Source organism: Bombyx mandarina, chromosome 17 (genome assembly GCF_030267445.1).
Source record: "Bombyx mandarina strain Sakado chromosome 17, ASM3026744v2".
Taxonomy (NCBI): domain Eukaryota; kingdom Metazoa; phylum Arthropoda; class Insecta; order Lepidoptera; family Bombycidae; genus Bombyx; species Bombyx mandarina.
In genome coordinates, this window is record NC_143223.1 from 477,371 (window position 1) to 489,372 (window position 12,002).

The 12,002-nt window shown below is 43.4% G+C and overlaps 1 protein-coding gene across 1 annotated transcript; it reads left to right on the top strand.

Moving 5' to 3' along the window:
- The first annotated feature begins 4,263 nt into the window (after positions 1–4,263).
- LOC114244602 (uncharacterized) lies at positions 4,264–11,704 on the top strand. The gene is made up of 5 exons (XM_028176475.2): positions 4,264–4,503; positions 5,661–5,787; positions 9,520–9,642; positions 10,074–10,200; positions 11,588–11,704. Exons 1-5 carry the CDS (start codon positions 4,264–4,266, stop codon positions 11,643–11,645), a joined length of 675 nt encoding a protein of 224 aa, XP_028032276.2. The 3' UTR covers positions 11,646–11,704.
- The last annotated feature ends 298 nt before the right edge of the window (positions 11,705–12,002 follow it).

Here is a 12,002-nt window from a genome sequence, read left to right on the forward strand (position 1 = left end):
GGAGGAAAGACGTAGGATAGCTGATATTGTTCTTTATAGCAAAATAGCTCAGTCTGAGGTGGACTCGTCTTATCTTCTATCGTTGTTATGTTTAAGGGTGCCCCCTAGATCCATAATGCGCGAGAGCCGTCAATCATCTCGTCTCGGAGTACCTCGTGGTGGTACAAATTACAGACGTAATGCATTCTTTATAAGAGCTGCTAACAGTTTCAATGCTCTAGCTGACTTCCCTGAACTGGACATTTTCAACACTTCTACTAAGAGTATTAGGAGAACATTAGTCAGTCGATGGTTGAATGAAAATATTTAATTAATTATTTTCTATTTACTACGTTTTTCTGTCTTTTTTTTCTCAAACTGTTTTATTTTTGTTTTTGTTTTACGTTTTACTTTAATTATTTAATTCTAGGCGATGCGACGCCACAATCGTTTGTAGTTATTTAAATGCGGAGACATTTAAATGGTGTTTAGTTGTAAGGTTAGAGTTTATATAGTTTAAGTTCACTGTTTGTCTTCCTAATAAAATAAAATAAATAAAAATAAAATACTCCTTGGAATTGCGGCGCCATGACAAAGGGGTCCTTCTTCCAAAACATTATCCAAGAGACTTGTTACAAGGAAGACAGCTACATAAAATGGTGGGTTACATGTTTTCTTTTTTATCTCCATTGTAAATAGACGAGCTTGCGATCTTTAGCTGAAAGTAAGTGGATATTATCGCTCTTGGACATCACTCATGTCCCTACAGTCAAGCCGCTGTATAATCCTACTGGTGGTAGTACCTCTTTTGAGTCCGCGCGAGCAGGTACCATCACCACCATACCATACCATACCATTCTGCCGTGAAGCAGTAATGCGTTTCGGTCTGAAGGGTAGGGCAGCCGTTGTAACTATACTGAGATCTTAGAACTTATATCACGTCGGGGTCACCAGTTTGGTATGTTTAACGACAAAGGGAAGATCTTCCACCGAGCGGATGATATTGCTCGGTAGACCGACGGTCCGAATGTTGTTGTTCGGAACTTGTATATATGCGCTTTATCTTGAAAATGTCGTAAGCGAGATTCAGGCATCTGTCAATTATCTTGCGTTGTATGATGGCTACCCGCCACATCACTCCCCTCCGAGACTGGAGGTCGTGTCATTTTTAATTAGCGTTGTCCGTGCTGAGATTAGCTTGCAAGGGCCAGTGCTGCTCGAAGCCTGCGGTGAGTCGAGGCTGAGCTTGAATGCTGCGTGCGTGTCGCCAGTGCTGCTCGAAGTTTGCAATGAGTCGAAACTGAGCTGAATGCTGCGTGATTGTCACCAGTGCTGCTCGAAGTCTGCGGTGAGTCGAGACTGAGCTTGAATGTTGCGTGCGTGTCGTGCGTAGTCCATGTGATGCAGAGCTGCCACGCCGGAGATGTGTGACCCCCAAGCGTTGATGATCCGGTCGTGGGCTGCGATGAACTGTAGTGGCGTGATGAGGCAGTGAAGTTGCGTGCCGTAGGACCAGGAAGCGCGGTGAGTCGGCTGCGATGGTCCTGTTGAGGCTGCGATGCTGGCTTGCTGTGGGACGACTGTCAATGACGTGAATTGACGTGCTTTTATCTGCGAGAATGCGGGGATTGTGGTAGCCGAAGTTCTTGATGCGCTGATGATGAATCAGAAGGTTGCGTGTTCACATCACGTCGGGGTCACCAGTTTGGGGAAGGTTTAACGACAAAGGGAAGATCTTCCACCGAGCGGATGATATTGCTCGGTAGACCGACGGTCCGAATGTTGTTGTTCGGAACTTGTATATATGCGCTTTATCTTGAAAATGTCGTAAGCGAGATTCAGGCATCTGTCAATTATCTTGCATTGTATGATGGCTACCCGCCACATCTCAATTCGATTTTAAGGCTCACACGACATTAATCAATCCAAAGTACCTATATTGTGGCCAAATTGACTCACCAGCTTTGTCATGCCACAAAACATGATTTCCAATCGATAATCGTAATTGGGGTGAAGCACTTCGTACACCGCTACCTGCTGAATATTTATGGGGAAGTCAATAGCCTGTGCGACGGAGAATAACTTTTCAATGTGGAAACGACGTGACAAAGCAACCTAGGGCTGTCTAAGATTGAACATGTATTATAAAAACCTCAATTTCAACACGGGCCTGATTTCAAAATTAAATTTTTGGTACAAAAAAGACCTTTGCACTTATCCTGGCTTATTCATGATTCCAAACTGATGACCAAAGAAAATCAGACCTTCTATACGGCAACAAGCATCTTTGTAATAGTAATAGTTTGTTAGGTTCTCGTTCGTCTTGGACTTAATTTAAATAACTGGTTAAATTACTGGTGGTAGGACCTCTTGTGAGTCCGCGCGGATAGGTACCACCGCCCTGCTTATTTCTGCCGTGAAGCAGTAATGCGTTTCGGTTTGAAGGGTGGGGTAGCCGTTGTAACTATACTGAGACTTTAGAACTTGTATCTCAATGTGGGTGGCGCGTCTACGTTGTAGATGTCTATGGGCTCCAGTAACCACTTAACATCAGGTGGGCTGTGAGCTCGTCCACCCATCTAAGCAATAAAAAAAAATAAAAAAAAAAAAAAAAAAAAAAAAAAAAAAAAAAAAAAAAAAAAAAAAAAAAAAAATTACATTTCGTACTAGTTGTGACCACGAAGACTGTATTCAAAACTTTGAGCATAATATCCCTCTGATTCCTACAAGTTATCTACAGCCCGCAGAAGTGTAGATAGCTTGGAACGTCTGATGGTCACTGAAAAAATTGAAGGAAAACGTCCTAGAGGCCGGAGCCCCAAACGTTGGTCCGACCAGATCTCCGAGCAAACCAAAGGACCACTTAGCGCTGCACTACACCAAGCAACTGACCAGAACCGATGGAGACTGGCAGTCGACAAGCTGAAACGGAGTCACGATCCTCAGTAATGAGGGAGCGATGGAGAAGAAGAAGATTCCTAACTTGGGGATTAGTTATATTGTGAAGCCAGTACCGTCCAGAATTCCCTGCAGTCCAGTACTCTTCCTATCTCTGTCAGGCAAGTAATTACACATTATATTTAAAAGTATAGGATGGACTTTATTTCAACGCAATAAAAATAACCAGATGGTTTTTACAGTAGATAGTCTGCGGTAGCTTTTACAGTATGATCTCTGTCAGTTGTCCTTTGTACACTAACAACAAAATTTTTAAATCGAAAATATTTCAGCTCCAAATGTCTTGATATAGTTTCCACCAGCCTCACAGCCCTACAGTCACCTGAGACGTGACACGAAAAGTCACTCGCGGGTGGCGGTGATTTACCCTTGACGCTGCGTTACACTGATCTTTTTATCTCATTCGAACCCTGAAATAATGGATTTACATCGACGTCTATCGCTATTTGTTGGGTGTGTTTTCTTGTGTATTTTATTAAGCATTATTGAAACGAACGAATTTTGTGTATTTCATACGCATTTTGCAACTGTTACCTACATTGTGTAACGTACGTCGTTAAAACAGATTAATAACAATAAAATCAATAAATAATAAATAAATATTTTTATTGTTGCTGATAGGCAGACAAGCTCTAAGCCCATCTGCATTATAGACTATTGGATGTGGTGTTTATTTATGATTGGACATTGGACATATGGACATTATGATTAGTAATGCTGAATAACTGAAATTCGATCATAGTCTCTGATACCGTAAGATTTATTCTATGTATTATATTTTTTCTTGTGTTATTAACATTAAAAAAAAATACAATTTGTTCATTTCTTTTTATTGCTCTTATAGGCAGATGAGCATACGGCCCACCTGGTGCTGAGTGATTATCGTCACCCATGAACGTTAGCAATGTCAGGGGCACAGCCAAACCGCTGCCTACCGCATTAAGGTCTTCAATCGTCACAGTTTAATCCCACCCGTAGCTTCTGTCGTAGACAAACGATAATCTATTTTTGTATAGTATATTTAAATTCTTTTTGTTTTTTGTATTGTATTATAATACGAATTTAATAAATATATTTGAAATGTAAGTTAATATTAATCTGGAATTTCGTTTAGTGTACTTTACATGTCTACGGACATAATGCTCGTTCTATATTACAATGTTACACAATTGTAAATGTGTAATAAATCACATTGACCATTGATATAACACCGAACTGTCAAAAACGTTTTAGTGCAAAAGAATAAACTAAGATTACTCGTCACGTCATTGTATTCTGACAGTTCTTGTTATGACATCTGTCAAACCTTTCAAATATTAGATAAAAATGGAGCCAGACTTAAATATTTTGGAGACTAGAAACACCGAGCCACCAGACATAAATAATTTGACCACCCAGAGCAGCATTTTTAGCGGTGGTGGTTGTGGGGAGCTGTGTATAGCTCAAAATGTGGTATTCGACTTCACTCCTAATGAAGAAGACAATGCGTATACGATGAACAAATGTTGTGACTTCTGGGAGGCCGTTAATGGATGTGCTGAGTTGAAAAAGTTGAAGGTTTTGCCGGTAACGACTTCTCTAACTAGTTTACGAGGGCAGACCACCACCAACCAATCCTCCACGCCATTAGAAACACTAATATTTGCCAAGAAATATAAAAAATATTAATGGCCGGGTATCAAGCTCGACCTCACGAAAGCTAGTCACTGATTCATTACATTTAACTTTGAATTTATTCATCTCGTCATACAAATGAGTTTGTGCAAAATTTAACTTTAAAGCATAGTCGGGCTTCATGTTTTAAAGCACTCATATGGCTTTTAACGGAACTAAAAGCTGTAGACCGTGGGACAGTTGTTTGCTAACTCGTTTACTTGAACAGTTAACTTCCCTTTTGTTTACCTTTCAATATTAATTTTGGTTCGATAACTAACGATATCCGCTAACTAAATTGATTTTGGAAGTTATGTTATAGTTTCTTAATTGATTCTGTATGATTTACGATGAATTTTTGTTTATGTATAGCACAGAGAACTAGACGCTATAAACAAAAGTGATTGTAATTAATTTAATGCTTTTTTTGGGTTGCTATTTAACGATCATTAGTGTTGTCAATAAAATGGATATTGAAAACAATCACCGGTTCTGTGAAATATTAATTGCCCATTTGTTAACTGTGTGTGTATGTGTTTGTCAGCTTTCTGTACTGTACTATCGCAATGCACTTTTCCTCGCTTCCCTTCAGTATGCTTAATGCCGTTTGCTGCGAGGGGCGCTGTTCCAATACATACGAATTCGAGTTAACTTTTACGCTATCGAGAACATTAAAAAACTCGCACTAAGCACACAGGTTGTTTTACTTCGAATAGAATTTCCTTCGCGTCGCTAATCCCGCGCATTATAATCGTGTCGATTATGTCTACAATTTTCCAGAAGATTCTCGGTAGACTCGTCTTATATATGTCAAGAATATTCACGGGGCCATTAGACAATTCTCGATACAGATAGAACATTCGGATTTTTATATGATGACAGATGTCGTCACTTGTACCGGCATAAAAACAAAATTATTAATATATAATACACTCAATAAGTTTAGTTCGGTTTGGTTCAATTCAGTACTGCAATTTAGTTTAAATTACGAAGGCGGGCGATATCGACACGCTCTAACGCATCGTTTACATGGGGAGGCCATATTGTAATAGAGACCAATCATCTTACAGGAAAAGCAATCAGTAAACAAGTCGAGAATAAATCAAGATATTTCGAAGCCATTTGTTTACGAAACAGTGAAATCTGAGGATGAAGGAAGGTCAGCTTTATCTATGCTAGAAATTGTAGAAGGCAAAGGTGAAGTAAGCTAAAATATTGGTTTGACATATCCTCTATAAAAACAATTTTCAGAACAGATTATTCGCAAAAATATTCCAAGCGTACGGTAGAGGGTAAGACGCCCGGTGTTTTTTTTTATTTTATTTTTTTATGATTGAAGGATTACTGGTGGCCCGGAGGCCTTTCCAGTTTCACCAGGACAGGTGGGCGAGCAAAGACTCAGCCAGGAGGGGTGGGATTTGCTAACAGCTACCCGAGCGCCTCCGAAGGAGACCTAACAACTCAAGAGTAGCTGCTTCGCGAATGAATCTACTACCGGATCGGAATCGCGACCCGCTGAGAAGATCCGGCGAGAAACTCAGCGAGCTGATTCATGGGTTAGGTTGCACGGCGAACTCTTTGTCGAGTTCGACGAGTACGGTTACTGAGGTCCCTAAGCCTGCTCCTAGAGCTGAAGGCGTCTAGTGCAAACGTTATTGGATCTGAGGGATCCGTAAGGACGTGTCTAGGGCGTCGACGGTGACTGGCTCCTGCATGATCAGGATTCGGGGAGTAGTCAGCGGCGGCTACGATAAGGCGATTATCATGACGCATAGCCTTATCGAAGTACCGTTCCGACGCTGACTTCATGTATTTCTAGATAGATTCGAGGCCCAGGTCGTCGTGTAGGTCAACGTTCCTCACGAACCACGGAGCTCCGACGGCTAACCTGCAAAAGCGGGATTGTAGAGATTGAAGGGTGTCTATGTGTGTGCGGGCCGCGTGAGCGAACACCACACTCGCGTAAGTCATGACGGGCCTTATGCAAGTTTTGTAAAGTGTCACCTTGTTCCGAAGTCACACAAGCACAAGTCCGGCCTCGCGTGGAGTACTGCTCCCATCTCTGGGCCGGGGCTCCCAAATACCAGCTTCTTCCATTTGACTCCATACAGAGGAGGGCCGTTCGGATTGTCGATAATCCCGGTCTCACGGATCGTTTGGAACCTCTGGGTCTGCGGAGGGACTTCGGTTCCCTCTGTATTTTGTACCGTATGTTCCATGGGGAGTGCTCTGAGGAATTGTTCGAGATGATACCGGCATCTCGTTTTTACCATCGCACCGCCCGCCACCGGAGTAGAGTTCATCCATACTACCTGGAGCCACTGCGGTCATCCACAGTGCGTTTCCAGAGGTCTTTTTTGCCACGTACCATCCGGCTATGGAATGAGCTCCCCTCCACGGTGTTTCCCGAGCGCTATGACATGTCCTTCTTCAAACGAGGCTTGTGGAGAGTATTAAGCGGTAGGCAGCGGCTTGGCTCTGCCCCTGGCATTGCTGAAGTCCATGGGCGACGGTAACCACTCACCATCAGGTGGGCCGTATGCTCGTCTGCCTACAAGGGCAATAAAAAAAAAAAAAAAAAAAAAAAAAAAAAAAAAAAAAAAAAAAAAAAAAAGAAGGGACATTTTACTCCGCTTACAGATCATGGGGTAGAGTCTACCGAGAATAAACGCGGCACGGTCACGGACTGATTTTATATGCGGGCGGAATGTCATCGATGCATCCAGGGTAACGCCCAGGTACTTGACCTTCCTGGCCCAGGGTATGGATTGACTAAAGAGAGTAATCGGGGGTGTGAGATTCCTCCTCCTAATACGGGAGGAAATCCGTGTGGAGCTTCCCCTCTGTATTTCAGAGGGGAAGCTCCACACGGATTTCCTCCCGGAGTACTGCGGTGCTATTTGCACCGCAGTACTTTTCGCTGGGTTGATGTCTATGCGCCATTTTCGGAACCACTGTCCTAGAGCTAGGGCTGCGCTCTGAAGCTTCTTCGCGATTAGGGACTTGTTTCTACTGGAATAGTAAACAGTCGTGTCGTCGGCGAATAAAGCTAAATGGGTCGGCGGCGACCGGGGAATATCGTTAACGAATAAGCTAAATAGGAGGGGTGAGAGGACAGAGCCTTGCGGGACTCCAGCTGTGAGAGGTCGTGGGGAGGAGCGGGTTCCCTCGACTCGATATCGAAAAGAGCGGTTCGACAAGAAGTCCCGTATGATGAGCACGAGACTATCCGGCACGCCCATGTTGAATAGTTTGAAAATCAAACCGTTGTGCCAGACTTTGTCGAACGCTTTTGCAACGTCGAAGAAGAGAGCTCCCGTGTATAACGGTTTTGGTCGATTAAGCCCCACAAGAATGTGCTCCGTGAGGCGGTGCACCTGTTGAACGCATGAGTGATTTGTACGGAATCCGAATTGTTCATCGATGAGAATGCCCTTGGATGAGACGAAGTCTCTGAGGAGTTTGTAGAGCAGACGCTCATACAGTTTGCCTAAAGACATGAGGAGGCTAATCGGGCGGTAGCTCGTCGGATGATTTTTTGGTTTACCGGGTTTATGTATGCCGATAACGTCCGCCTCTTTCCACACCGCGGGAAAGATACAGTTCGCCATAGCGGCATTGAAAATAGATGCCAACATCACGATGAGTTGGACGGGTAGAAGTTTAATAACGCGGTTGGATATACCGTCGGAACCGGGAGCCTTGCGAGGACGTAGGTCTTTGATCAAGTCTTTAACTTCCATCGGGGTGACGGGTGGTAACGCGTCCGAGGGTGGCAAGGAGACTCTGCGTTCTACCTCACTGTCTACTAATTCTACATGAACAGGGTCCACGGATTGAGTGCTGGGCGTGCACTGGGTTTGCAATGTATCGGCCAGCAGCTCTGTTTTTTCATCATCATCGAACGCCGCGAGTCGGCCTGAGGGGCCTACGAGGGGGGGCATAGTTACTACCGTATCCGATTTGAGAGTACGAGCTAAGCGGTAGTAAGACCTTTGAGAGGGCGCGAGTCTTTCTAAGAAATCAGACCATCTGGCATCTCGGACTTCGGCGATGCGAGACTTTACGTCGCGTTGTAGGGCACGCATTCGAATTCGATTTTCCGCGGTAGGATACCTGTCGTAGGCGCGTATCGAGGCGTTCTTAGCTCTAAGGAGTTCCCTAATATCGTCGGACAATTTGAAGCGGTGAAGGAAGTCCTCCGCTACAACTTGTTTCGATGACCTATCTAATGTCGAGGTGATGTGTGACGTTAAGATGTCTATGGCTTCAGCGGTATCCTGAGGAGACGGGGTAGAGTCCGGGCTAAACGGGAGCGATGGTGGATCAGATTCAGCCAGGCTGATGCCCAGCGTGTGCCAATCCACCACAGTCCTCGTGACGGGAACGGAATCGGGAGCGCGACCGAGCTTCATAACGACGGGACGGTGGTCTGAATCTAACTCTGAAACTACTTCGATCGAGTGTAAACGCCCGGTGTACACATTATGCAACTCTATAGGGACTTAGATTTGTCACTAAATACCAATTTTTCGATGTAACCAAGCACATAAAGTATTCAGAAGGGACTTCCATAATGAAGGTATAATATCGAGTATACAAATCAAATCCGCAAATCGTATAAATTACTGTTTGTGGGACGTACTGTGAACTTACATACCCGTGCAACTTGCTCAGATATCACCGCGCTGCCTCCACCAACCGTGATGTAGTTATGCCACATCGGTTATACAATACAAAGTATGTGATTTCCATCTAATGGATTAAGGTGATATGACGGCATCGACATTCTAACATCTACAAGCATCGGTAACCACGAACGAAGTCGACGAACGCAAACAAATATCACAAACGCACCGCGACAAGTCTACTATAGTTTCACAAGAGTCGAAAGAGCAGATGCAAGATTTTTACTGTGTTTCTTCTCAGGTTTGATCAATCGTGTTTTTGAAACTAAAATGCCGCAGTCTTCATGCGCAGTCAGTGACAGAGAATATCTGGATCACTGCATCATTGAACGCAGGCAAAACTTGAGGCCGACGAAAAAACCTGGTAAAGTGGTTCTGAAATTAACTTCTTTCTATTTTTCCCTTAGTCTCTCCATAAAAGGGATTTGAAAAAAGTTAGTAATAAGCAACAAGTTGGCTGTAGCCTGACATTGCCAACTTGCACTGGCGAGCGGGTCGAAAATCCCTTAAAATAGTAAGGAAGAGCTGCTACAGTTAATAATCTTGGGCAAATTACAAAGGGAACGGGAGAAAGGCGATATCGTGTGAACAGCAGCGCCTGTTCATAGTTTCTACCTGCAGTATCTAAGATTCAAGTCACCTAAATGATAGCGGACCTTCCCTAAAAGAGTAAATTCGAAAATGAAGATATGCAGTATGTATGTATCTACTGATACATAGTCAGATCAACTATTATCATTCCAATTAGACTTAGTCTTGTCCAACTGAACATTCAATTAAATAATATTGTTACAGCTGGCACAAAGCTAAAAGGAAAGTTTTCTAAAGCTGACACCCTGACGAATTCACCTAAGATGGATAGCGCTGATGAAGTAACCAAGCTAAAGAAGGTCATGTATGAATGGGATGCTAAACATCCAAAGTAAGTAAACATATCATTCCTAAGCAGATTGCGTTTCGTGAATTCAAACTTTTTTTAACGGGCCGAACCTCATACGCGGTGTCCGTGCCTAGAGGACACGTGGGATATTTGGGACTTGACGGCCTACAGATGTTGGGAGCAGACCGTGGGACCAAGGTTATTATAGCCCTACCCACAAAACGACTCCCTTGTACTTTCTGATCCGACATCCGATCTCCACCCGGGTCAAAACCCGAGCAGAGTAGGGGGATTTCCGCTGTCAAACCTATAACCAGACTCACGGCGACATCCCTAGGACGCCCAACCGATTGGACGAACACTATAAACAAACATAGTATGCTTTTCTTTATAATTGTCTAATCATACGATCCGTTTGAACGGCTGTGTTTTGAAGGTAGTAGAAAGATAGATAAATCTTACCGCCATTTAATAGTAAGCGGTTACCATTCCTCGTGGACTGTGATAGCTCCAAGGATGTCCATCGCTAGTCTTTTCAAATCTCCATAGAAGAAAGACACGTGCGTGCAGCATGCCATGAACGAGATCGCGCTCATGATTTATTTCAGTAGTTGGGCAGGCAAAACACCTGACTTTAAGCACCGAAGCCCATACATACCACACGAACATTTTTTTCCCTACCCATACGCTGATAACCCAAGAGCAAGCTATTCCAGCAACGCCTGGACGGTTGGGTGAGCTCACGGGCTTATTCTGATAGAATTTGCTAACACTAGCAAGAGCAGTGCTTCGCAGAATCTACCTCCGGATCGGAAACGTGACCCACTGAGAAGATCCGGTGAGAGACTCAGTGGGCTGTGTCTATGGGCTACTTTGTCGAACTCTTCGTCCGTGACCGGTGCTTGAGAAGCTTAAAAGCAACGAGAGTGAATCCGGGGGATCCGACAAGACATGTTTCGAGCGATGGCGGCTTTGCGTGGTCGGATAAAAGCACACGAACGCTGTGTCAACATAGACAACATTCAGGTTGTGTTTCCTACTGAGAAATCAGACTGACTACACATGAAGCATACAGTCAGTCTTGAACTATAATAACAGCTGTCTGAATATCAGCAATGATTCGCGGCAGAAATTAGTCCGATGCTGGTAGCTACCTGTGAAAGCTTATAATACGCCCTACCAGTGTCAGATCGTGGATTTGAGTGATTGTATACGTGCCACTGCGTTCCATGCAAGCTTATTATTGCAGTACAAGTGTAGTAAAACTTGAAGCTATCGACAAACTTTTCATGATGTATTTTTAACAAAACTTATAACGGTGAAACCATAGCGATCTATCAGAACCACAGTGATGCTATCAGATGCTGTACCTTTCTACTGTTTTATTTAAATTGTGCGTAACAAAGTATTCACAAAGCAAAGTTTACAGGTCGATGGAGCCTCCTGGTCACTCGCCGGCTCTGACCCACTGTGTGCTGCAACGATGAAGCTTGAATACTTTTACCGTTTACCGTATCCCTGCTTAGAGAGTAGTAGATATCGTAATTAATATTTTTTATTATAAAAGTGAATAAACGTTCTTTATTTAATAAATACCTTAAGACATAATTTAAAAAAAGTTTAACAGATGAAATCATGACCGGTTTTTATGAGTAATTAACTCTTATATTTGTAGCTCTGATAGATATTTTAACATGTAAGCTTGCCAGTGGTCTGCGATTCTTATTATTTTTTATTGCATAGTTGTGTGGACGAGCTTACAGCCCACCTGGTGTTGAGTGGTTACTGGAGCCCATAGACATCTACAAAGTAAATGCCGCCACCCACCTTGAGATATGAGTTCT